General features: G+C 41.3%; 1 protein-coding gene across 1 annotated transcript in view; it reads left to right on the top strand.

The window, feature by feature from the left end:
* COLEC12 (collectin subfamily member 12) overlaps positions 1 to 22,996 on the top strand; it is a 105,593-nt gene that overhangs the window by 74,094 nt on the left and 8,503 nt on the right. The window contains exons 3-7 of the mRNA XM_074899120.1: positions 9,545 to 9,667; positions 16,565 to 16,663; positions 19,226 to 20,272; positions 21,691 to 22,179; positions 22,631 to 22,767. Coding sequence (XP_074755221.1) covers positions 9,545 to 9,667; positions 16,565 to 16,663; positions 19,226 to 20,272; positions 21,691 to 22,179; positions 22,631 to 22,767 — 1,895 coding nt within the window. The remainder of the gene's footprint in view (positions 1 to 9,544; positions 9,668 to 16,564; positions 16,664 to 19,225; positions 20,273 to 21,690; positions 22,180 to 22,630; positions 22,768 to 22,996) is intronic.

The following is a 22,996-nucleotide window of genomic DNA, read 5'->3' as shown; positions in this document are numbered from 1 at the left end:
TGGGATGTTGGACCCTCTGGTGGTGTGATATTCTTACCACATTGCTATGGCTGGACCTTAAACTGTTGCAAATCCATTATTTTTCTTAAAATTTACCACACTGGTCCTTCAATCCTGTTCATAATATTTGCCTAACATACAGTTCAGATACTCAGCAGTCTTTGCTTAGCCTGTGCTGTGGTTGGGCTTTTTGTATCCTTTCAATTAAGATATTTAGTGTTTAATCACAGTAGGACATTGTTTGGTAATACTATATAATTAAACGGTGATGGTTGTTGAAGTGTATAATTAGGATTTCTGACAAGTCATTGTGAATCTCTGGTCTACTGTGAAGAAGAACAAAGCCAGAGAGAAAATGCTGGCTGGGTTATATAAATAAGTGAGAGATGATGGTCAGGCTGAAAATGAGGGTTCTCCCCTCCTATAATGAAAGGGTTTGTGTACATTACATAGAATAAAGTATTTCTTAAGCTGAAAGCTTTCCATAGATAATAGTGTTGGCCCTCTGAGGCTCGCTATTATGTCAGATGTGGGATTTGGATTTACAGGAAGCGGCTGCTGCCTCCAACAGACTCAGTCTGGTGGAGAAGAATTTGCCCAGCCTCCTCTGCATGCAGAGCTTTAGGCTGCAACCTGCAGATTGCCAAGGGTAGGGTTTTTCCAAGGTGTCCCAAAGACAGAAAGCCCCCATTTCCACAGAAATACCCTGGACTTTTGGGACAAAGTGCCTCCCTCCAGTTTCAGGAACAAGGGACATGGTGACCCCTACCAGCCCCTGTCTCAGCCCTAGCATTGCCCCCTCAGTGGTGAGAACAGTTTTTCAGGGGCAGGATTATGAAAAATCATGTAAATGGTGGATTATTCTATTGTCTTAAGTCTTAAGGAACAACTCCTCCCCACTTTTTTTAACAGTCTAGGAATATGTTGTTCTCCTAAAATGCAAACTGAAGGTCTCTTGTAATTAGATAGCTGCAAGAATCATAGAATCATAGAATAGATCGGGTTGGAAGGGACCTTTAAAGGTCATCTAGTCCAACCCTCCGGCAATGATCAGGGACATCTTCAGCTAGATCAGGTTGCTCAGAGCCCGGTCCAACCCAACCCTGAATGTTTCCAGGGAGGGGGCATCTGCCACTTCTCTGGGCAACCTGTTCCAGTGTTTCACAACTGTCATCATAAAAAATTTCTTTCTTATATCTAGTCTGAATCTGCCCTACTTTGGTTTCAAACCATTACTTCTTGTCCTATTGCAACAGGCCCTGCTAAAATGTTTGTCCCCATCTTTCTTATAGGCCCCCTTTAAGTACTGACAGTCTGCAATAAAGTTTCCCCGGGGCCTTCTCTTCTCCAGGCTGAACAACCCCAACTGTCTCAGGCTGTCTTTATAGGAGAAGTGTTTCATCCCTCTCATCATCTTCATGGTCCTCCTCTGGACCTGCTCGAGCAGATCCATGTCTTTCTTGTTCTGGGAGCCCCAGAGCTGGACGCAGTACTGTGGGTGGGGTCTCACCAGAGCAGAGCAGAGGAGAAGAATCATCCTCCTCGACCTACCAGCCACACTTCTGATGCAGCCCAGGATACGGTTGGCTTTCTGGGCTGCAAGCACACATTGCCAGCTCATGTCCAGCTTTTCATCCATCAGCACATGAAGTCCTTCCCTGCAGGGCTGTTCTCAATCCCTTCATCTCCCAGCCTCTATTGATACTGGGGTGTTGCCCCAGCCCAGGTGCAGGACCATGCACTTGGAAAGAAAGGGGCATCAGCATGAAGAAGAAATCCCACAGTGTGAAGGTCAGGATAAAATCACAGGTACTGGCATCACTGGCAGGAGTCACTCAGATCTTTTGAGGCATAAATTCTCAGAACAGGCTTTTGACGTGTGTTTTTTCCTCCCTGGAGGTTATTCATACAAGCTGCTTGCTATGTAACACGGCGATCAGGTTATGCAGGACACTGCAGAAATCTGTGAGGATGGAGTGGCTTGGGGTTGGTCCATTTATTTATTAAATTATTAAGAAAGAAGCTCTGTGTCTTGCAGTGTTTACTTGAAATATATAGTGGCTGTTCCATCCTCTGTCTTGCTGCCATGTTTCATGATTTTCCACCTGGCATAGGAAAACTGGCACAAGTTAGGTGAGTACATACCTACCGCTTAGATTTCAGGTTTTGCTGCTTTAATTGCTTCCTAGTAAATAAACAGAAACTTTTTCAAAGTAAGCATAGCTTGCATTTATCCCCATTTGATTACAAAAACCAGAAGCAAAACTAGTAAATTCTAGAACAAACGACAGCAGTTTTGCGCTAGATATTTTTTCCAATGGCATTGTAAAAATCTGAGAATGAAGTCAAGCAGGCTGTTGCAATCCACCTGCCCACAAGCCAGCACTGCACCACCTGGGCAAGCAGGACCACTGCCATAGCAGAGACAGGGCTTGCGAAGACTGTGGATGTGGGAGGAAGGCTTGCACTCACATTCCCCCTAGGGCCAAGTGGAAAGGAAATCATGGCAAGAGACTGAGTGAGGAGTGAAGAAGGGGGTGGCAGTGGACACAATTTGGTAGTATCACCCCTGTTTTATAATGTAAAATAAAAGGCCTTGGTTTGCCTGATCAAGAGCTCTTCCCCACAAAGCCATGGGGATGGATGGACACACGTGAGGCAGCTGTGACATGAGGAACTGCTCAGTTTGAATGAAGGCAGTAGCATGGCTTTCCCAAACCAGGTGCTTCACAACTGCAACCTAAGGGCTCGGTGCTCTCCCGGAGACCAGTCATGCAATAACCATGACATTTGCTTTTCTATCCACACTTACCCTCAGGAATGGTTGTCCAGTAGCATTTAGGTCGCAGAGCCAGAGAGGGGCCATGGCACTGTGCAGCAGCTGGAAGGACAGCTGCTCAGAACAGCCCTGGTACATGCTGTGCTTCCCATGGCTGCAGCCTCATGCTAAATGCCCATCCAATTACTTGAGGATGGGCATGGACCTTTATGCATTAGCTAGAAAAAATGTAGGGCATCTATTTGCACTTAGCTCAAGTTAGAGCCTTTATAGTGTAAGAATATACTCTAAACTGAAGGAATGAGATTTATCTCAAAAAAATTTTAAAAAGCATGATCCAGTCTCAGTTTTTGCCATTTATAACCATTATAAAGAATGATTGCTTTGTGAGGTAGGGTTAGTCATATGGAGCCATCAAATCATGTTTTGCTGACCGCAATGAAACCATTCATGGAGGATCAGAAGCATTGTTTTCATGAAGGGTAGGTTAATAACCTGTGACACAGAAGAGAAGACAAAAATTTCACTTTGAATTTTGTGGCTGGATGGATCCAGTAATCTCAAAGCTATACAAAGTTCATTATTGGCAAAGATATGTCTGCTTTTGATTTGAGTGTGCTAATTGTGCTTTTGTGTCAGTACAAAAGCTTCTCTGTAAAAAAATATATATACACACATATTTTTCTATATATTTGAACATAAATATGTGTGTGTGTATATATGTGCATGCTTATATGGCTGAATTTTAAAATTCGCTGTGTCCTAAGAGACAGACTTACTTTCCTAATGGGTAGGCATGCACCTACCATTTTACACTTGGGTGCCTTAATTTAAGCACTTACAGCCAGGTTGTTCAAGGTATTTCGTTATTTAAACCTAGAAATGGGTTCCTCATGGGATCATCTACTTTTGCTTAGTGAGATAGGCATCCACTGGGAGCTTGTTGTAATTCTTCATGATTAGGTACCTCTCAGTATTTGATTCCTACCTATATGTTGAATTATTGAATCACAGAATAGTTTGGGTTGGGACCTTAAAGATCATTTAGTTCCAACCCCCCTGCCTTCTGAGGACGTTTCCATGGCCATGGGGTTGGAATTATATGGATGTAGTTTGCCTAGGCCCCTTTAAATAAAAGTATTAGGTCTACTGTTCATCAGTTTTGAAAACATTAGCTATGAGAAATTTATCATTTGAAGGCTGCAAATTAGGCTTGCAGTCTTCCTTCTAAAATTCAAGGTATGTTATCTCTTTTCAGTGAATCACACCGAGGAAAACCCCTCCTAATTAATGTATGTATTTTCGTTTCCTGTACTACATTTCTTCAGTCATCTCGTCAGCACATATTTTGTCTGGGTTACAAAGAGAATATTGCATCTTTGTCAAAATAGATCTGCTAGCAGAAATATTCTGAAGCCACCTAAGATCCTGCAGCAAGAGCCAAGAAAAGGATGCAAAGGCAAATACTTTTAAAAGAATTATTCAGAAAAAAAAAATATGTGTACATATCATATTTGAGTGTTCTAAGACATGCTCCTGAAGCATAATATAGATGAGGAATCAAGCATTTTGTAAGGTGGTTAGTCCGTGTCCAAGAGCAAAGATATTTAGTCTCCCATTAAAAAACACAGAACAACAACAACAAAAACCCACCAAAAACCCCAGCTCCTCCTCCAGCAAAACCTCTGCTTATCTGGACCCAAAAGGAATCTGCAGATGTATACCCCCTGCGTGAGAACAAAGTCTTCAGTCACTGGAATGCAATGCTGTAAAAACAAATACTACAAAGCCTGGTAACAGGGGGATGTCTCACTTGCATATTTTTTTGTGACCATCTTGGTTTGCAGAGAAGGGGGTCCCCAAAGCATATGAGCCAGCAGGATCTCTTTGTACTAGGTCGCTGTCTGTTTGGCCAGATGTCTTCCCAACAGTGAGATAGAAAAACCAGAGCTCTTATTAAAATAAGTCAGGGAAATGAATTGAAAAAAGCATGTGTCCAGCGCAACGAGGCACATTGTGTCCCATCTGATATTTATTAAACATTGATCAAATCAGCAATGAGAAATGCACATCATGCGGAAGTGACCCCGGCTCCTTGGGTTTGGAAGTTAGTGACAAATGTCTGGGAGCAGACCGACATTGAAAACACGTGTACACAGAGAGGAGCGTGCTGCACTAGGAGCAACAATAACAAACGGAGAAGAGCTGACTTCAGCTGAGAACCCCCTTTTGCAGTTTTTACATATGTTCTATTGATGGAATGGGCGTGTAGGGTCTTTCCCTGTACATACACTCTACAGCTTTCTAGATGAGAGGTTACACATCTCCTGGAAGAACATTTTATGTAAACCATGAAAGCAAGCAGTTGAGTGGGTAAAATTGGGGAAGTTTTGTCAAATTAAAACCCAGTCATGGCCTCCTTCAAGCACTGTCTCAGCTTTTGTGATAAACCCGTATGATTTTGTGCCAATCTGCTGGGTTTTGTGTAATCACAATGAGCATTTAAAATCATCTCCCATCTGTTGCTGCTTAATGTTTTGGCTATCACATCCTTTCAGAGCAACCCTTCAATAAAAACTATGTGTCCACACAGTGCAGACTAAATGCACCTCCGCTATCAGAGCAATCTTATTTGGGCTTGGTCCTTACACAGGGTACTGGATAAGAGCAACAGGGCAAGTTGAAGCCAGGCTGCATACTTGAGGAGGTTGTGGAGCCCCAATTACACTGTGATTCATCCTTACACAGAGAGGGTTGCATTCCTGGCTTTTACCTTTGCTCATAGCCTGGATTATTTAGCTGCACAAAAAGACATCAGAATGACTCTTCCAGACCTTTACTCCAAAGTACCTCTATCTTCAGTAATTTTTATATGATTAGTGAACTAGAAAGTCAGCTGTTAGTAGCAACAGAGTTAAGAGCTATGTATTTGCAATAAAAAGTAGATTTAATAGCTCTGAAAGACTTTACTGTGTCCATCTCTAGGCAAAGCAAAACAAAAGAGCCTGTTAGAGCTTTTTACTCCAGCCCTGGACCTGGGACATGTTAGATGAGGGTAGCGGGTGTTCGATGGCAGTCAGATGCAGTTTTAAGCTGACAGGCAGAAAGCGCCGGCAGGCAATGCGATACACACTTCCAGCCCAGCTTAGTTAATGGAATCACTCTAGCCTGTATGATTGCTTTAGTACTCTGTGTTTATGTTATTGATACCAACAGTGCTGGACTGTTAAAGGATGGGAAGGTCTGGCTTTTGTTGGGGTGCTGTTCTGATGTCAGTTTGAAATACGGTGGAAGTAAAAGTTCCGAAAAGCCGAAGTGCTGTTTTATTGAACCAGCAGTAGAGAGGACTGAGACAAGTGAAACAAGATCCTTATGAAGCAGTGGAACGTACATGATGCTAGATGCTGAACTGCAATACATCCAGTGACATCGGTGAGGTTTCAGCTCATTAGACTACACAGGAAGCCAGAGTATGGTGACAGAAAGCAGGTCATGTCATAAAATGACTAATCTTAATATGAGACTGTAATCAAGTGAAACTTTTCTATGTGCAGTTGCTGTCAAAGGTTTTGTTTTTATTTCTGCCTTTCTCTGTGCTTTGTACCTCTGCAGTCTATCAGTCTTCCCAGTTATGAATCTGGTCCTGCTTCCATTAACATAAAAATAGAGGATCAAGCTTTCTGGTATTTGTGTATTTAGAAGGTGAATGTGATGTGCTTTTTGCCCCAAGCTTCTTGTGTTTTTTGATATGTGAATTGTTCAAAGGCTTACAGGATTAGAATCTGAATTTTAAACACTTTGGAGAAGGTACCTTGCATTCAGTGCACAGGGGCACATTAGTACCAGCTAACAGCAGCAAGATGGTGTTCGAGACACTACGAATTCCCACTGTGTAACAATGTAAGGACATAGAGTGTATCATCAGTAAATTCGCAGATGACACCAAGTTAAGCAGGAGTGTCAATCTGCATGAGGATAGGGAGGCTCTACAGAGAGACTTGGATAGATTGGATCGGTGGGACAACGTTAACGGGATGAGCTTCAACAAAGCCAACTGCCAGGTCCTGCACTTGGGCCACAAGAACCCCCTGCATGGCTACAGGCTTGGGGAGGTGTGGCTGGAAGAGAAGGATCTGGGGGTTCTAATTGACAAGCAGCTGAACATGAGCCAGAGTGAGCCCAGGTGGCCAAGAAAGCCAACGGCATCCTGGCTTGTATTAGAAATAGTGTGACCATCAGAAGTAGGGAGGTGACAGTCCCCCTGTACTCTGCACTGGTGAGGCCACACCTGGAGCATTGTGTCCAGTTTGGGGCACCTCAATACAAGACAGATCTCGAGGTGCTGAAGCGAGTGCAGAGGAGGGCAACGAAGCTGGTGAAGGGCCTGGAGAACAAATCCTATGAGGAGCGATTGAAGGAGCTGGGACTGTTTAGTTTGAGGAGGAGAAGGCTGAGGGGAGACCTCATCACTCTCTACAGCTACCTGAAAGGACATTGTAGAGAGGTTGGTGCTGGTCTCTTCTCACAGGTGATTAGTGACAGAACAAGAGGGAATGGCTCTAAACGGCAACAGGGAAGGTTTAGACTAGACATTAGGAAAAAAATTTTCACAGAAAGGGTGGTCAGACAGTGGAATAGGCTGCCCAGGGAGGTGGTGGAGTCACCGTCCCTGGAAGTGTTTTAAGGGTCATTTAGATGAGATGGTGGGGGATATGGTGTAGGGAGAACTTTGTAGAGTAGGGCTGATGGTTGGACTCAATGATCCCAAGGGCCTTTTCCAATCTGAATGATTCTGTGATTCTGTGAATATCAGTTTCTGAATACCTGCTGCAAACCTTTAGAAAATTGCACTTTTCCTGTCCAGCTTTTTCAGCAAGCAGAGCTTCCCCATTAGCAAACTCCTTGAGACTGTCAACCATACAAAGAAAACCAGCCCACACATCAGGATCCATAAGAAAACTTGGCTATTGAATTATGGACCCTTCACCTTTTCTTTCGTGATGCAGGAGTTATCTGCTCTCCAAATCCAAGTCACCAATAAATGAGCTATGCAACTGCCTGTCTGTGCCAGCTCCCTTCCTTCCCACCTACACAGGCAGGAGAGAAGCCTTTCTCCTCTGGAGTTTCTGTTCTTGGATATGATCTGTTCTTGGCTTATGCTTACAAGTCTTTGTCTCATTTTCCCCTAATGTTTCTGTTCCTGAAAAAAGAACTGATCTTATGCCTAAACCCTAAGGAACTCAAATCTATGACACCGCTTTCATCACATGGCAACAAAACATGAGATGACATAATGTGGAAAGTGGGCTGACCTGTGAGAGGTGCATTTCTGCCTTAGCCATGGCTAGTAGATGTGCAGAGGGAATTCAGGAAAATGCCTTGTAAAATAAACTTTGTATAAATCCTCTTCCTGAGTTGCTCCAATATGATAATCCCTCCTTCAAGTACTGCAGTCTTAAGGAAGTCACTGGAAAATGCTGTTCTTTGAGAGAGAAACACAGTTGACTTAACTTGATATGTCAGTCACCCATCCTCCATGAACCCAGGGGAAGTAGCCCATGCTTTTCTCTTAAAAAACAAAAAATAAAAAAACACTCTGCAGAAGGTCATGAGTTGGGAAAAGCAAAATCAGCTGTGGGTTAGGCCTTGGGGGAAATATAAGTTACTCATAAAAATCTGTGGAGCAAGTTTTGATTAGTTAAGTAATCTGGTACATAAAATTTATTAGAGCTTAAAGCTTTCCTGTGGGACTCCCCTAATAGTACACAAACAGAGTAAAATATCAAAGAAATGCATTTTCTGACAGACACAGAAAGCTACGTTAATCCTGGCCTTAATTGCACATCGGAAGGAAAAATAAATCCCACCCATTCATTCAAGCACAGTGGTCCAGTTTTCATTTTTTTACACATTTGTGTTTCTGATGAATATCTTGGTGACGTAGTCAATGCTTCCAACACTGTTGAGCTGTTCCTGAGGAGCACATAGAAAAAAGAGGAATATTGCTTCCCTAATAGACTCAAAGATACCAAACCATTTTGCAAAGTGCTCAAATATAAAATAGTAAAGGCCTGTTTTCTGTCATCAACTTAGGGCCTTTTTTCTTAAACTTGTCCACATGGGGAAATTCACCAGCATTTTTCTGTTGGTATAGATGTACCACTAGCTTTACCAGTATAGCACCCCTTTTTTTCAGTGGAAATAGCATTCTCCGAAAATAAGAAAAAAGGCTCTCTCATTATGGAAAGAAAGTGTTCACATGGTAACCATTTGTGGTAATGCTTACAAAGCAGGACCTGTACTCCTACCAGGTTTTCACAATGCTATTTTATTTATGTATTTTCCTTCTGACAGAGCATTTACTGTCTTCTATTGCCCTTGTAGTGTGACTGAATGCTACGAAAGAGGTGCTGCAGTGTGATGCTTAACAGAGGAGATGCTAATAAACATTTGACTACCAAAGCTCAACATAGTCTTGTTAGCACAATCAGAAAATAGTCGTCTCTCAGGAAAGCCACAGGCTTTCCAGTGAAGCAGAACCTACTTCTCTTCTATAGGCTAAAATCCCAAAGTGATTGTATCACTAAGCTGATGCTTTAACCACCGTGGAGGCTATCCAGGCAAAATAGGCAGATAGGCACCCATATATCATCTGCTTACATAAATAATTTCTTCTGTAGAAAATAGAGGAGGGGAAAGGTGGAGATAAAACCTGCAATGTGTTCTTTGCCATTGTTTTAAAATTCTTTAAATCTTCTTTTGCAGGTATTCAGGAGGGGACTCAATGTACCAAATGTAAAAATAACTGGGCACTGAAGTTTTCCATCATCTTATTGTATATTTTATGCGCCCTGTTAACAATCACAGTAGCCATTCTGGGATACAAAGGTATGTATGCATTGAGCCCAACATTTCACTTTCAGCCAAGCATCCAAGTGCATTTCCACTTATTAGACAGGCAGTTTATCACATTCCACCTTAAATATCAATACCTTGGCATACACACATAACAACATGCATAACCAAACTGCAACTTTAGATTTTCACTTTCAAACAGTTATGACGTTTTGAAGCTAGATTAGACATTTTAAAAAAAGGAAAAAAGTTTGAACAAAATAATCGTTCTTCCACCACGAAGGAGTACTGTCTGGAAGACTCAAAGTTCTGTAACATGTGCTATACCTTGATTTCACTCAACTCTTTTACATATACTGCACCTTCCCAGAATAAATGTCCTTCTTCGTGGGAGAGACAGGAATATTCTTACTAATATAATATTTAGCACAGAAACAAAGTGTAGGATCAATATCCCTTTGAAATATCTGGAAGAAAGATTGAACCAGGAGGTGCCAATGTATTGAGTTATCTACAATTATTTTGATGAACAAAGATGCTCAGGTGTTTTTGACAGTAATTTCAAAGGTTCTGGTAGCTGGGCAACCAGTAATGGAGAAAATTTCATTTGTGCAAGTCATTGGTAGGGCCCATTGGAAAGCATGGCTTAAAATTTCCATACATCCTCAGCACTAATTAACTATAGCCACTTAGGCATTCTTATGAATATTTTTATGTGTCTGCTTGTTGTGCAGTCACAACTATAAGTTAAATAAATAAGACATGAGTTTCTGATAAGAAAAAGAAAGTGAATAACATCATTGTAAGTATTATAACAGGACATGGCAGCATGTTGTGGAGAAAACCAAACTAGCTTTAAATTAGCTGCTTGAGTATAGCTCTGAGAGTAGCTTCAAAAACCCTCCAAGAAGTTGGGTAAATATTCATGTGATTAGCATGCAGTGCATCCTGTGCCGCCAACAGCTGCGCTCATAGCAGAGCTGACATCACCTCTGGTCCTTTGCCAGCGAAAGAAAAGGAAATTGTAAAAATAGAAAGGGATAAATACTTATTTAAGAGCATTTGGTACAGTTTTGAGTGGGAAGAAAATTAAAACTTCTTGGTTTAGATGGAAGATTTAGCCAGGAAGGTGAGAGAATGTGAAGGACAGATATAGACACACAGGTATTCCTTTTTCATGATAAAGCAGAGTGTTGCAAATTAAAATCAATGTAAAGAAATGCAGTACATATATAATTGGTCAGACATTCACCTGAAGAATATGTAACTGGTCTCTGGAAGTCAGATTCTGAGGAAAAAAAACACTTTCCAGGATTCAAAATTGGATCTATAAAGATAAAATCATTTGGTTATATGGACTAGGGAAGGACAAATGTAGGCCTTTTGCAGATATAAATCTGCAGAGATCTGCTTACAGCAGATGAGGATGGGATCCTTCCAGGCTATAAACCACCCACTAAACACCTAGGATTTAGCAGAGTTTTCCTCAAGAGAATTTTATACAAGGCTGTCAGTTCTGGGGCTCATCAGAAGACTCAGACCTCATTTGGCATCTGAAACAGTGTGTCAAGTTGGAGGGACCATTGCTCTGTATCTTTCTTTGGCAAATATTTGTTCATGTGTGTGTAGGAAGCAATAGCAATAAGGAAACTGTCCAAAAGATCTCTGTGGGAGGCAGCATTTCTCTTCCTTATCTCAATCCACAGTTTTCAAGCTTCTTTCTCCATGGGGACCTCTAGCACCATCTTTTCCCCAGGCTTTGCTCTCATCTTGAGGTCTCATTCTTGCTACACTCATTTCTAAGCCTTCTTCTTGTACTGGGTAGTTATTGGTGCCTGACCAGGGACTAGGCTTTCTGTCATAGCAGTACCAAGCCACATCTATCCAGGGAAAGCACAAAAGAATTTTCTCTCCCACACAAAAGTGGCAAAAAGATCATAGGAAGGTGGGTAATGAACATCCTTCTCACAAAACTTAAGACATGTTGGTGACCAGTGCTCCACCACTCACCAACTTGGTAACTGCTTCATCTGAATGCCAAGGAAAAGAGGCATACACTGGAGAAAAGTCTTGTTTAGTCCAAGGTATCCCTTTGATAATGCCAAGCAGCAAATGGTCATTAATTTCGCCCTTTGTACCTGCATCTTAAGAGTTTGTCTCCACAGTGCCTAAGCGCTAATTTGCAGGGAAAACATGAGTTAGATAAAACCCCAGCTGACAGTACATATTCAAAGAAATTATTGCAATATTTTTGATTGTTGAGAAGGAATTGGGCCTTAAAGGAAGAACAAAACTCAAAATAAAATTTTATAGAGCTCTTGAACTCTCCTTTCTGCATCAGAGCTTGGCTTGTCTTTTTTATTGCAATATTACACTGAAAAAAGGAATTCTGCTGGCATCAGGGATTCTTTCAGTCTCTTAGCTAAGTTTCCATTAAATTTGCCTCCCACACTTATGTTTATAAAGCCCAAAACTACTTTTAAAACTTTAATTTCCTACGTGGTATTTAGATATCCTTTGTGATTTAAAACGTTAAAACTACTAATCAGTGGATTAAATATGGCAGGCAGAAAAATAGCTCAATGGGAGGCAAAGTCAACATAGAACAAACCTCCAAACTGGTGGTAAAAATTACATAGTAGGTTGGAGAAACCTGAAACCAAAACATGAATTAAACATCAAGATCATGAAGGAATAACAAGCTGAGTTTACTATTAGTTTCTTTGAGAAGACATAATAAATAATTGTTTAAAACATTAATAAAGCAATCTGTAGTTCTTTACACATACTTTCTTAAATTAAATGCAAAATACTAAATTATAATTTCTCTGGCACCAGCCAGTGTCAGATTAGTTTACTGAAGGTGAATGATCTTCCTGTGAGTCACTCCAGTGAGGGAAGCTAACATGTTTTCAGCTTGAATTTCTAGCAGTTCTCATTCTCTGGTCTGTCCTTGTTTTTAAGTTTCTCATGCCCACCGTGACTTTCATCTACTTCTTTTATATGTCTCCTAGACAGTTTGCCTGACATTACCTAGGGCCAACACATCCTGGTGAGATGACAGATATTCTCCCTGCTTCTGAAAGTGTGGCTCACACAACAGTCCTCACTGTTCCAGTCAGCAGCTACTTGAAATTTTGGCTTCTTCTGGAGGCTCTTTACCACATTTTCCACAGTGACCTTGTCAGAAAATGAGATGCCAATGTAGAGGGGTCTGACCAAACTGAGAATTAAAGTGAAGCTGTACAAAACCAAGCTTAAGGCATAGACAGACACTGCATTTTTGAGAGCAACAGACTGTTGGGAGCAGCAGAGTGGCCTTCTATATATCTGTCCCCGTAATAAGGGATATTATAGTTGGTCTGCCTGTTTTGCTTTTGCTTTTTTCTGGAGGAGACGGGAATTGGCTGTTCAAGCCTGGGGCGCTCCACAGAGGTTGACTTCTACTCCTGAGAGTGCTCCACATGCTCACCTACCACTGAAGGTTCCATCTAGAGATGGTGGTGGGAGCTACTGCCAGGGAAGGAAAGGCATTCCCAGTAATAAGACATCCATCCATATGAACCCTTTTGACAGCAAGAGGAGCAAAAGTACTTTGTCCATGTTGCTCCACTCATTCTCCCCAGAGTTCATCCTTTCCACTTGCAGGGCAGTAGCAAGAAAGAAAATAAGCTACAACTTGCCTAGGGAAGGAGTTTGGGCAGGACATCAACTCCCCTAGGCCCATGATTTATTTGACCATCCTGCCTCTGTATAAAGCAAATACATGCATTGGGTTGTCTATGGGATGACAAAATTCATCTTAGCCTCCATCACTGGGAATCCTTGAGCTAACCCTGTAGTTCATGTTTGCAGAGACCTCTATTGTCTCTGCTGCTGGAGCTAAAAGTGGAGCTGGTTTGAACTTGGGTCTGGCTTCTCTCCTGTACACTTCACATGACAGGACTGACTTGCCCTCTGAGGGGAAACAGAATTAAAATAAAGGAAATGGTTTGCCTGATATAGCTAATTCTGCACTTCATATCAGTTAATCTGGGTAAGTCATCACCTGTTGAGAGTCAAATAAATAGACAAAAATCAATACCTTGTGTATTTGAAAGTGGCCTTCTCTTTCCAGCCACTCTAAACCAGCCTCTTCCAGCTAAGTGTTATGTGAACCTTCCCGATCCAGGGCTGCTGTCTGGCATCCAGTTACACACTAGAATAAAAAGCTGTTATGTTCTGTAGGAGACAAGCTGCTGAGGACTGCAAACCTTTTAACAGTGCTCGTTAGTGATCTTTCAGACACAGTGCAGGCACAGCCTTCCCACATAGCATGGCTAATTGTCAATATCAGTAAGGCTTCTGATTAAAGTCATGCTTCAATAAATTTTTGGGGTGTTCCACACAAAGAATGTCCATAGCTACAGACCAGCTTCAGTCTTTTTAGTGTGGGGTGGGTGGTTTGGTTTTGTTTTACTCTTGGCCATGAAAATACCATATGCTGCTGTATCTTTAATTCCATCCAGTCTCATCTACAGTAGTAGCCATTACAGGCTACTACATAGTGATAGGATTTTTACTGTTTTCATTTGCTTTGGACTTTTCAGGGGAATATTTTAACCCAAGTTTTCAGTGTTAGTTTTCATTCAACCATAAAAACATTCTTGTTATCATGGACAGTATAAAATCTCAGTTTTACAAACTTCAGACCTGAAGTACAAACTGGCATTCATTTGAACAGCAAAAGGAAGAAACTACATTTTCCTTTCATTATTGTTAATAGATATTTATTTGCCAAGTGTATTGCATAACTGGATAAAATAGGTGAATATTACACTAAATCTGAATTAACAAGACCTATAGGTGATGTGACATTGCTAGTCCAGCACAGGTCCAGCAGAAACACCTGGAGTAGGCCTGCTTTCTAAGTTCAGATGCTTTCATGAGGTCCTCTCTGAGTGCCGAGAGTGAACTATGTCCTTCACAGTGACTATCCATAAACAAAGCAGAACACCACAGACTGAACAAGGAGCTGCCTAGAGCTAGCCAGGAGGAAAAGCCAAATATGGTCCCCACGCTCACTGCATGTGATGCATAGGAGTATACATGCATCAGTGGAGTATCAGAAGTAACTGAAGGACCTTTGCTGATCTGCATTCCAGACTGGAAGATAGTTGGGCAGGACAAACAGGGAATCAACTCTGGCTTCATTTAGGAAAAATGGCATAGAGCATTTTGATAAATAACTTTAATGGGCAGAAGAACTGGTAAAAAATATTGGGGAGGGAAATGCTTTCTGTAGCAGAGGGTACTGAGCAATGGTCCCCCTGAAAAAGCAAAGCCATCACTGTAGCCGCCATCACTGTAGCCTGGATCTGGTGTTTAGGAAGCAGTCTGCCACCTTCTCAAATACAGAAAGCCACACTCTGACTCTATCTTTGCACACACAGTAGAGTCTCTGTTTTACTGACTTCTTAGCAGTACAGAAAGGAGCAGGCAGGTAATTCACCATAGGGTGCCTGGTCTCTCTGAAAACCTTGAGACTTTTTCTCTGTTGTAACTCCATTCACCTCAGTGCAGTTGCACCAGAGATAATCTTGGTCTGATTTTTCTCCTGTTGGTTTTGGGGAAGCAATTAAAAGCCTACTGTGTAACTGCTATACCCAGAGTCAGAAGAACAAGGGCAAAAGTTAATGAAGAAGGAGCACTTGGTGGACTAAACTTTAAAGGTCTGGTATTCTTATGGTTGTTCATGAGCAGCAAAAGATCCCCTAAATTTCCACTTCTCGTAAAAAAGCAAATCCTTACATAGCAACAACTTCGATGAGGCCATTTCCTAGCTGCAGGTTACGAGCTAGCAGTACCCATTACCCCACACACGTTTACAGAACTGGCTTCACTATCTCAAGACATAAGAAGCACCTTATTTCTTCTGTTTGAAAGAGGGAGCTGGCACAGTAACTTCTGTAGCCTCTCCTAGGGTTGGTTCAGATCCATTCTGCTCCCAGTGTAGGAAAAGGGCTAAATAATCTTGTGAGGAGAAGGCATTTCTGCCCCTGGTTGTGGCTTGAATGCAAAAGCCTATTAGGCAAGGTTTGGTGTGGAAGCTGAAGGCTGCCTCTAACGTTGCAAGCATTTAATATTTTTGCCACTGGAAGCCACCTCAGGCTCTTTATTTGTTGTTCTGCTTTTTCCATTTCCATATCAATTCCATCAAATAATCAGATTGTCTCAGTGACAAGAAAATGACTCAGACATTACAAAAGAAATAGCACATCAACCATAAATCTGCACTTGCTGAATGACCATGCTTTCAGTCTTAATGAGGCAGAAGTTTCAAAACTTTTAAATGATCTTTACCATTACCAAGATGTTTAAAAGTTGATCCCCAAAACATGTAGTAATTGCATCCTCAAACTGCTATCTCAGTCCGAAGTTTGCTATCCAGTTGGCAATTTTTAATGATTCAAAGGCACAGGAAGGAAAAAAAAAAAAAGTTTCTTTTAAAGAAGAAATGGCTCATAACAAAATAAAAGGAAGTCTTGTCTCATGCGTCTGAGCCTTTAGCAATCAGCCTGCCTTTGCCACACAGCACTGTGCTTGGAGCATGGAAATAATGTTAAAAGAAAAGGACTTGGTACACGGGGAAAAGCCACAAAGAGGGATTTCCTTATTCAGGAGGGAGATGGCTCATGAGCAAAGAAATGTTTGGGGACTTGGCAGATGGAAGAACTGGAAAATGCTGGGTCCCACCAGCAGATAGGAGCTCATCCTTCCAACATTTCACAGAGCAACAGCAGAGTGTAGTGACAAGGAAGGCAGTTTTAAGGTGGTTTCCTTTTTTTCTTTGATGGTAGTGGTGTTTTCTTGCTTTGCTTTATTGTTTATAGACTTTTTTCATAATTTCACTTTTTTTCTTTCCATAACATACTGTTTTCTTTCCCCTAGTGGTAGAAAAAATGGACAATGTGACAGGTGGCCTGGAAACATCCCACAGAAGGTATACAGAAAAGTTTACAGAGGTGGAGAGTGGTCTGAAGAAATTAGGTAATCTACACACAAGCAAAGCCCCTTTGTATTATGGCTTTGGGGTGTTCTCCTGACAGATAACATCAGGAATTTGTCTGAAAAATCTCTGGCTATGACAAGATACAACACTTACTTCTGTTACAATTTCTCAAGTATTTGGGAGAGCACTTAAAAACCGTTAAGATCAGATCTACTTAGGACAGCATTTTAAGCATAGTTCAGTATTTACAGTTCCCACTGAAGTCACTCCGAAATCATTTATACTAAAATAAACAGACACTTAAAGGTTGTCCTCAGGAAAGAGTCTTCTCTAAGGCAGAGATGTAAAACATAGCAGAAGCTGTTCCACAGCGCAAGAGATTCTAGATAAAATGACAATCTGTGACCCAGTCATCTTGATGCTGTTCTAGCAATTAATATTCAAAACTGAAGGCCATTTTAAGGGGTGCCCAAATAATCAGCTGTTCAAACCTCTTATGTCTGAGGCAAATTGATTACTTTCATAAAATATTTCTTCATCATCTCAGGGAATACAGGACACAAGGTTGTTATGAGTTCAGGTGTCCCAAGTGCTATCACAGTTCTCAATTTACAGGAAGACAGAAAAAGATCATGGAAAAGGATTCTACTCACTAAGTGTACATTTTTACCTTTCTTCCTTGTCTGGAAAGGAAGCAGAGCTGTTTATTATCAATTTATATATACATACACTTAGATTTTATATAATTAGTTTTTTATGTGATTATTAATATGCACATACATGCATGTGCTTCTTGAAATAAATTTTGTTTAGCTTCATAAACCATTATTGAGACATGTGTTTCTAGGAAAAATTAATTGCTTGCAGCTTGATCATAAATTTTTACAACTTTTTCCCCTCAAAAATAGCTGAATTCTGAAGTATTTGCACACTGCATTTAGTTCAAAGACATGGGGTAATTGAAAGGCATGTACTTTTGCTGATACATATACAGAAGTAAAAGTTACACCTTAAAGCACATGCAACCTTTTGGGTTATATTTAGGTTATTATATTATGCTGATTAAATTTTCACAACTTGGAGCACCTTTGATTCATTCACAACCACACATTTTTACACGCTGCTGGATGGATGGCCAGTGAGATACACAGGACCATCAGTTCCCATTTAAGTGAACTTGCCACGGAGGAAGTTTAAAAAGTTATAGAACAGTGTGTGTGGGAGGCATAAAGATAAGAGAACTGCTGTAGAGCCAGAAGCATAACAGAATGTGGTGAATGAAAGACAGACCTTCAGGGATTAGCTGTATGTGGACCTGGCAGTTGTCAGAGCTATATGAGGAACAAAGTGTAATTTGAGCTATAACAAGGGGTAAACATAGAGTTAGAGCTCAGAAGATCCTAGAGTAAGACAAGTGGCAGGGAGAGGAACCGTACTTGGGAAGATGTCCATCCACGAAAGACTCTGTAAACAATTGAGGCTGAAGTCTCACAAGCCACCATTTGATGCTCACCATCATGACTCATTCAAACACACCGGAAGAAAGTTCCGTACACAGCTGTATTCACTGTAGTTTATGAAAACCATCCCGCTTTCTCTTGGAGTCATCTGAAATTACGGACTTCAGACTGCGTAATTCATAAATATAGCTACATTTAGATGAGGAAAAAAATATATGGACTGTGTGTAAGAGAGAGAAGTGATTGAGGTTGAGAAAGGGAATCTTCCCTGAATGTGAGTGTTGACCGCTTATTTCCTTGGTTTCTGTGCCCTGGCTGATGAGCTGTGCAGCCTCAAAAGCTTAATCATACACAGACAAGCTTCCAGAACTATTCTGTAGGGCAGTGGAAGCAAGAGCAAATATGTTCTTCAAAGATTAAAGCTTTTGCCTTGCTGAAACTCAGAACATAAGGAAACAATAACAGCAAAATAAATGTCATTAAAAACAATAGTAATATATTAGAGAGAAAAACATAGATACATCATATCTTGTCATATCTGGAGTAGCCTGCTGGCAATGCTTTTCTCTCTAACCCAGATTGTTTTAAAATAGGTATTAGAACTTTTTAAAAACTAAACCCAAGATTTTAAAACATTTAACTATATGTGCTAAATCACAACAAAAATATTCCACCTGCCAGGAGAACAAGGAAGAAAATACGAGCAGCTAAAATTTACTTCTGAGCTTTCATCAAAATCCAGTTGCAGCTTCAAAACATACACCTACTGACACCTCTTTAATAGTTTGAATTCCATTTATCATTCAGTTTTCATTCAGAATACAGCACTACTTGACTGCATATACTCATCAGTTTCCAACGGCAGTTTTTCCCATATACGATGATAGAATCACCATTTTGTTCTCAGCAAGACAAAGGTCTTCATTGATTCCTCTGATCTTCATTGACTCCTCTTTGATTTTTTTCTCTGTCTAGTGGCAGAACTTTGCTTAGTGGTTTCTTTTCTGGAAAAGATAGCATAGAAGTTCCATTGATGGAACATTTTGGCAACGTGACTGTACTTAAAATACACTGTGCTTACTTATACTGTGTTTTCAAAAATTCATCCTAAAGTCTTTCAATCTTTTTCCTGTACAACAGATGAGCAAGCTGGACAAAAAGCCATGAATACTAACACTGAACTGTCTAGCTTCAGATCTGACATTCTGGCTCTTCGTCAGCAGCTTCATGACATTGCAGAGAAAACTACCAGAAACAAAGATACACTGGAGAAGCTACAAGAGTCTGGAAATGTATTAGATGATAGACAGAGCCAAATGAGAAGTGCCTTAGATAGTAACTCTTTCATGATCATCAGTGTCAATAAGACTCTTCAGGCATATACTGGCTATATCAACAATCTTCAGCAAGACACAAGTAATATCCAAACGAACTTGCAAAATCAAGTGCATTCTCATAATGTGGTCATCATGAACCTGAACAACTTAAACCTGACACAAATACAGCAAAGAAATCTTATCAGTGTCCTGCAGAAGTCAATGGAAGATACAGGCTTGGCTATTCTAAGAATCAAGAATGACTTTCAAAATCTGCAGCAGGTTGTCCTTCAAGCCAGGAAGGACACTGATTGGCTTAAGGAAAAAGTACAAAATTTGCAGACTTTGGCCACCAACAACTCAGCATTGGCAAAAGCTAACAATGATACACTTGAAGACATGAACAATCAGCTCAGCTCCTTCAGTGGGCAAATGGAGAACATCACCACAATTGCCCAAGCCAATGAACAAAATCTAAAAGATCTCCAGGAACAACATAAAGAATATGAAAATAGAACGTCTGCTAAATTCAACCAGCTAGAAGAGAGGTTCCAGGTCTTCGAAACTGATATAGTCAATATCATTAGCAACATCAGCTACACCGCTCATCATCTACGGACACTGACTAGCAATCTTAATGAGGTCAGGACAACTTGTACAGACACCTTAAGTAAACATTCAGATGAGTTGATTTTTATGAACAGCACACTAGCCAATATTCGCTTAGACTCTGCATCTCTCAAGATGCAACAGGATTTGATGAGGTCAAGATTAGATGTTGAAGTTGCCAATTTGTCAGTAATTATGGAAGAAATGAAGCTTGTAGATTCTAAACATGGCCAGCTCATCAAGAACTTCACTATCCTACAAGGTATGCAGCTTCCCTAATGATGCTTATTATGGTCTATGTCAAATTCCTGCTTGCATTACTTCTTCAGTTCTGTGAAAGTTAGTGCATGCTGGTATGGAGTCCTAGGGTTTTCCATTAGCTAATCCTAAACCTTGGAAATGTAAATGTAGCTTGAATTTTCCTCACTGGTTTTCCTATGCTTTCTTTACATAGTTAGAATGGGAATGATAAGAAAGAAGGTTCTGACTTAGCAAAATTTTATTCTGACTGACTGGATCTGCTTTTGATTTAGTTTCTAAAATAAGCTAGTGAAGGTGTGGAACCTCAAGAAACCAATGCTTGCTAAGGAGGAAATGGCTATTCCCAGAAAGGTCCACCCTTACTGAAAAACAAGTTGCTATTTCACTTTAAGCCAGTTGTTAGTCTGCCAGAAAACATCCTACTTTGCTTAGGTTTTAATCCTAGGATATTTTATTTTCTCCAGAAATAAATAGCATCAAGTTCAGGAGGTTTCTCCCAGCCAAGTATTATCCCAAACGAAAAGAACACTCATATTTCCAACCTGATGTGAACCAGTCAGGCCTAAAACTCTAATCACAAATATAAATTCATTGCTCCAAATAATTTAAGGCTGAATTAGAGCCAAGATTACATTTCAGTAACCTTAACCTTTCTAATTTCAACTGGGCCTAAGTGACTCCAATTTAGGACTTTATCTCTAGAGGAGTTTAAATTATGTAGATTGAGGGAGGGGGTATTGGCAAGGCATTTGCTCATCCATGCTCAGAATCCAAAATTATTTTGTTGTTCATCACTGTCACAATATTGCCATTTCTTATGGAGGGTATTGTTCTCTTTCCTGTTACATCCAACCAGTTAGCAACTGGTACTTCTGGTCTCTCCCACAGTTGGCCTATTGCTCACTATCTGTTGTCATGTCTCTTCTTGACAACCCATTATTGACAGGGCAGAGAACAGGGTCATTGCAAGAGAGAGTCCTGTAGTCTAAGAGCAGAGAGATGGGGATAGAAGGAAAAGGGAGCATAGCAAAGTGAGGGAACGGGAGCATCAACACACAGGACAGCATGCATCAACAGCACAGAGTGTCTTGCAGGGACTGGCGCCTTGGCTGGTCACCTGGGACATGGTGTCATTGTCTTGTTCACGGGACAGGGTGCATCAGATTATTTCCTTCTGTATCCTGTATTTCATGGAGGCTGAGGAAAGAGCAATGCACCCAAGCAGATAGCTCAGGTAGATAGCACCTGAGAAGAAGATGTGCTTTTACAAGCACTGCTCAAAGTAGCTATTATCCCAGTTTTCACAGTACTGAATATCCAGTGTTCCTGGTCTGAGATACCTTAAACAAGGACCCCATGTGGGGCTTTTGGTTTTGTTTTCTGTCCATATCCCCACTTTGCATGCTTACATTGTTTCAGGCCCTCCTGGTCCAAGGGGACCTAAAGGTGACAGAGGCCCTCAAGGTCCTCTTGGCCCCGCTGGCTTAAAAGGACAAAAAGGAGAGAAAGGAGAGCCTGGACCACCAGGACCTGCAGGTGAGAAGGGCCCACCCGGGCCAACTGGGCCACCTGGAGAAAAAGGAGGGAAAGGTTCAAGAGGATCGCCTGGCTCCAAAGGTCAGAGGGGTTCTCCTGGCAAGACGGGTCTGCCTGGACCAAGTGGAGACCCAGGGCCACCAGGCCCACAAGGAAAAGATGGTCCGCCTGGGCCACAAGGCCCACCAGGATTTCAAGGCCTGCAAGGAACTGTGGGAGAGCCAGGGGTACCAGGACCTCGAGGACTACCTGGGCTACCTGGAGTCCCTGGTCTGCCTGGTCCAAAGGGCCCGCCTGGCCCACCAGGGCCACCAGGTCCAGGGATGCCAATGGCACTACAGAGTGAACCTACGTCAGTGCCACAGGCTAACGGTAAGCTATCAACACATCGCGTGCATCTTCTACTGAGATACAAATATGTGTAATGGAGGGTTCTCACCACTTTTAGTTACTGGTTCAAATAACCTCTGCTACCTTAGACTAAATCTCTGGGATTTATCTCAAAAAGCCCTGTTAAGTGAAGCCATACCTGTTGGTCTTACTTCTGATGACCTGAAACTGCTTTAAGTTAATGTTTATGGCTAAAGAAAAGGCAGCAGTAGCATGATTAATAAATAACCCTCTTGAGCACACAGTTTAGCCTTGATTTCACAGAGTCAGGATCCTAATAAGAAAATTCCCAAACTGTATGTAAGTACTTTAGGTGACAGCATGGTGTAGATGGGTACAGGATCCCCCACTTATTATTGGCCCTATGCAGAAAGTTACCACTGGCCCATTGAGTTACCAGTAACAGGCTTAACACAAAAAATTCACATCACAGGTTGTTCTCCCCACTGGAAGAACTATACAGAAAAGTGCTACTACTTTTCAAGTGAAAGAGATTTTTTTGAAGATGCAAAGTTATTCTGTGAAGAGAAGGCATCACACCTGGTTATCATAAACAACAGAGAGGAGCAGGTAATTACCTTCTCTTTTTGTTTTTCAAGAAGCCAGTTTGAAGTTATTTAACATGTGGAAGCCACAAGGCAAGTAGGAAGCTAAAAGCATTGTGAATTCATGTAGTGAAATAGACACAATGATTGACTCCAGTTAGCATTTTGTCCACCCTCTGCCTGCTCAGCAACTTCTCCATGTGCAGGAGGGCCATGTGAGCAGAGCTGGTGCTGACCCTGAAGGTGGTGAGCAC

Source organism: Athene noctua, chromosome 2 (assembly GCF_965140245.1).
Source record: "Athene noctua chromosome 2, bAthNoc1.hap1.1, whole genome shotgun sequence".
Lineage (NCBI taxonomy): Eukaryota > Metazoa > Chordata > Aves > Strigiformes > Strigidae > Athene > Athene noctua.
This window is presented reverse-complemented; position numbering and strand designations above follow the sequence as displayed.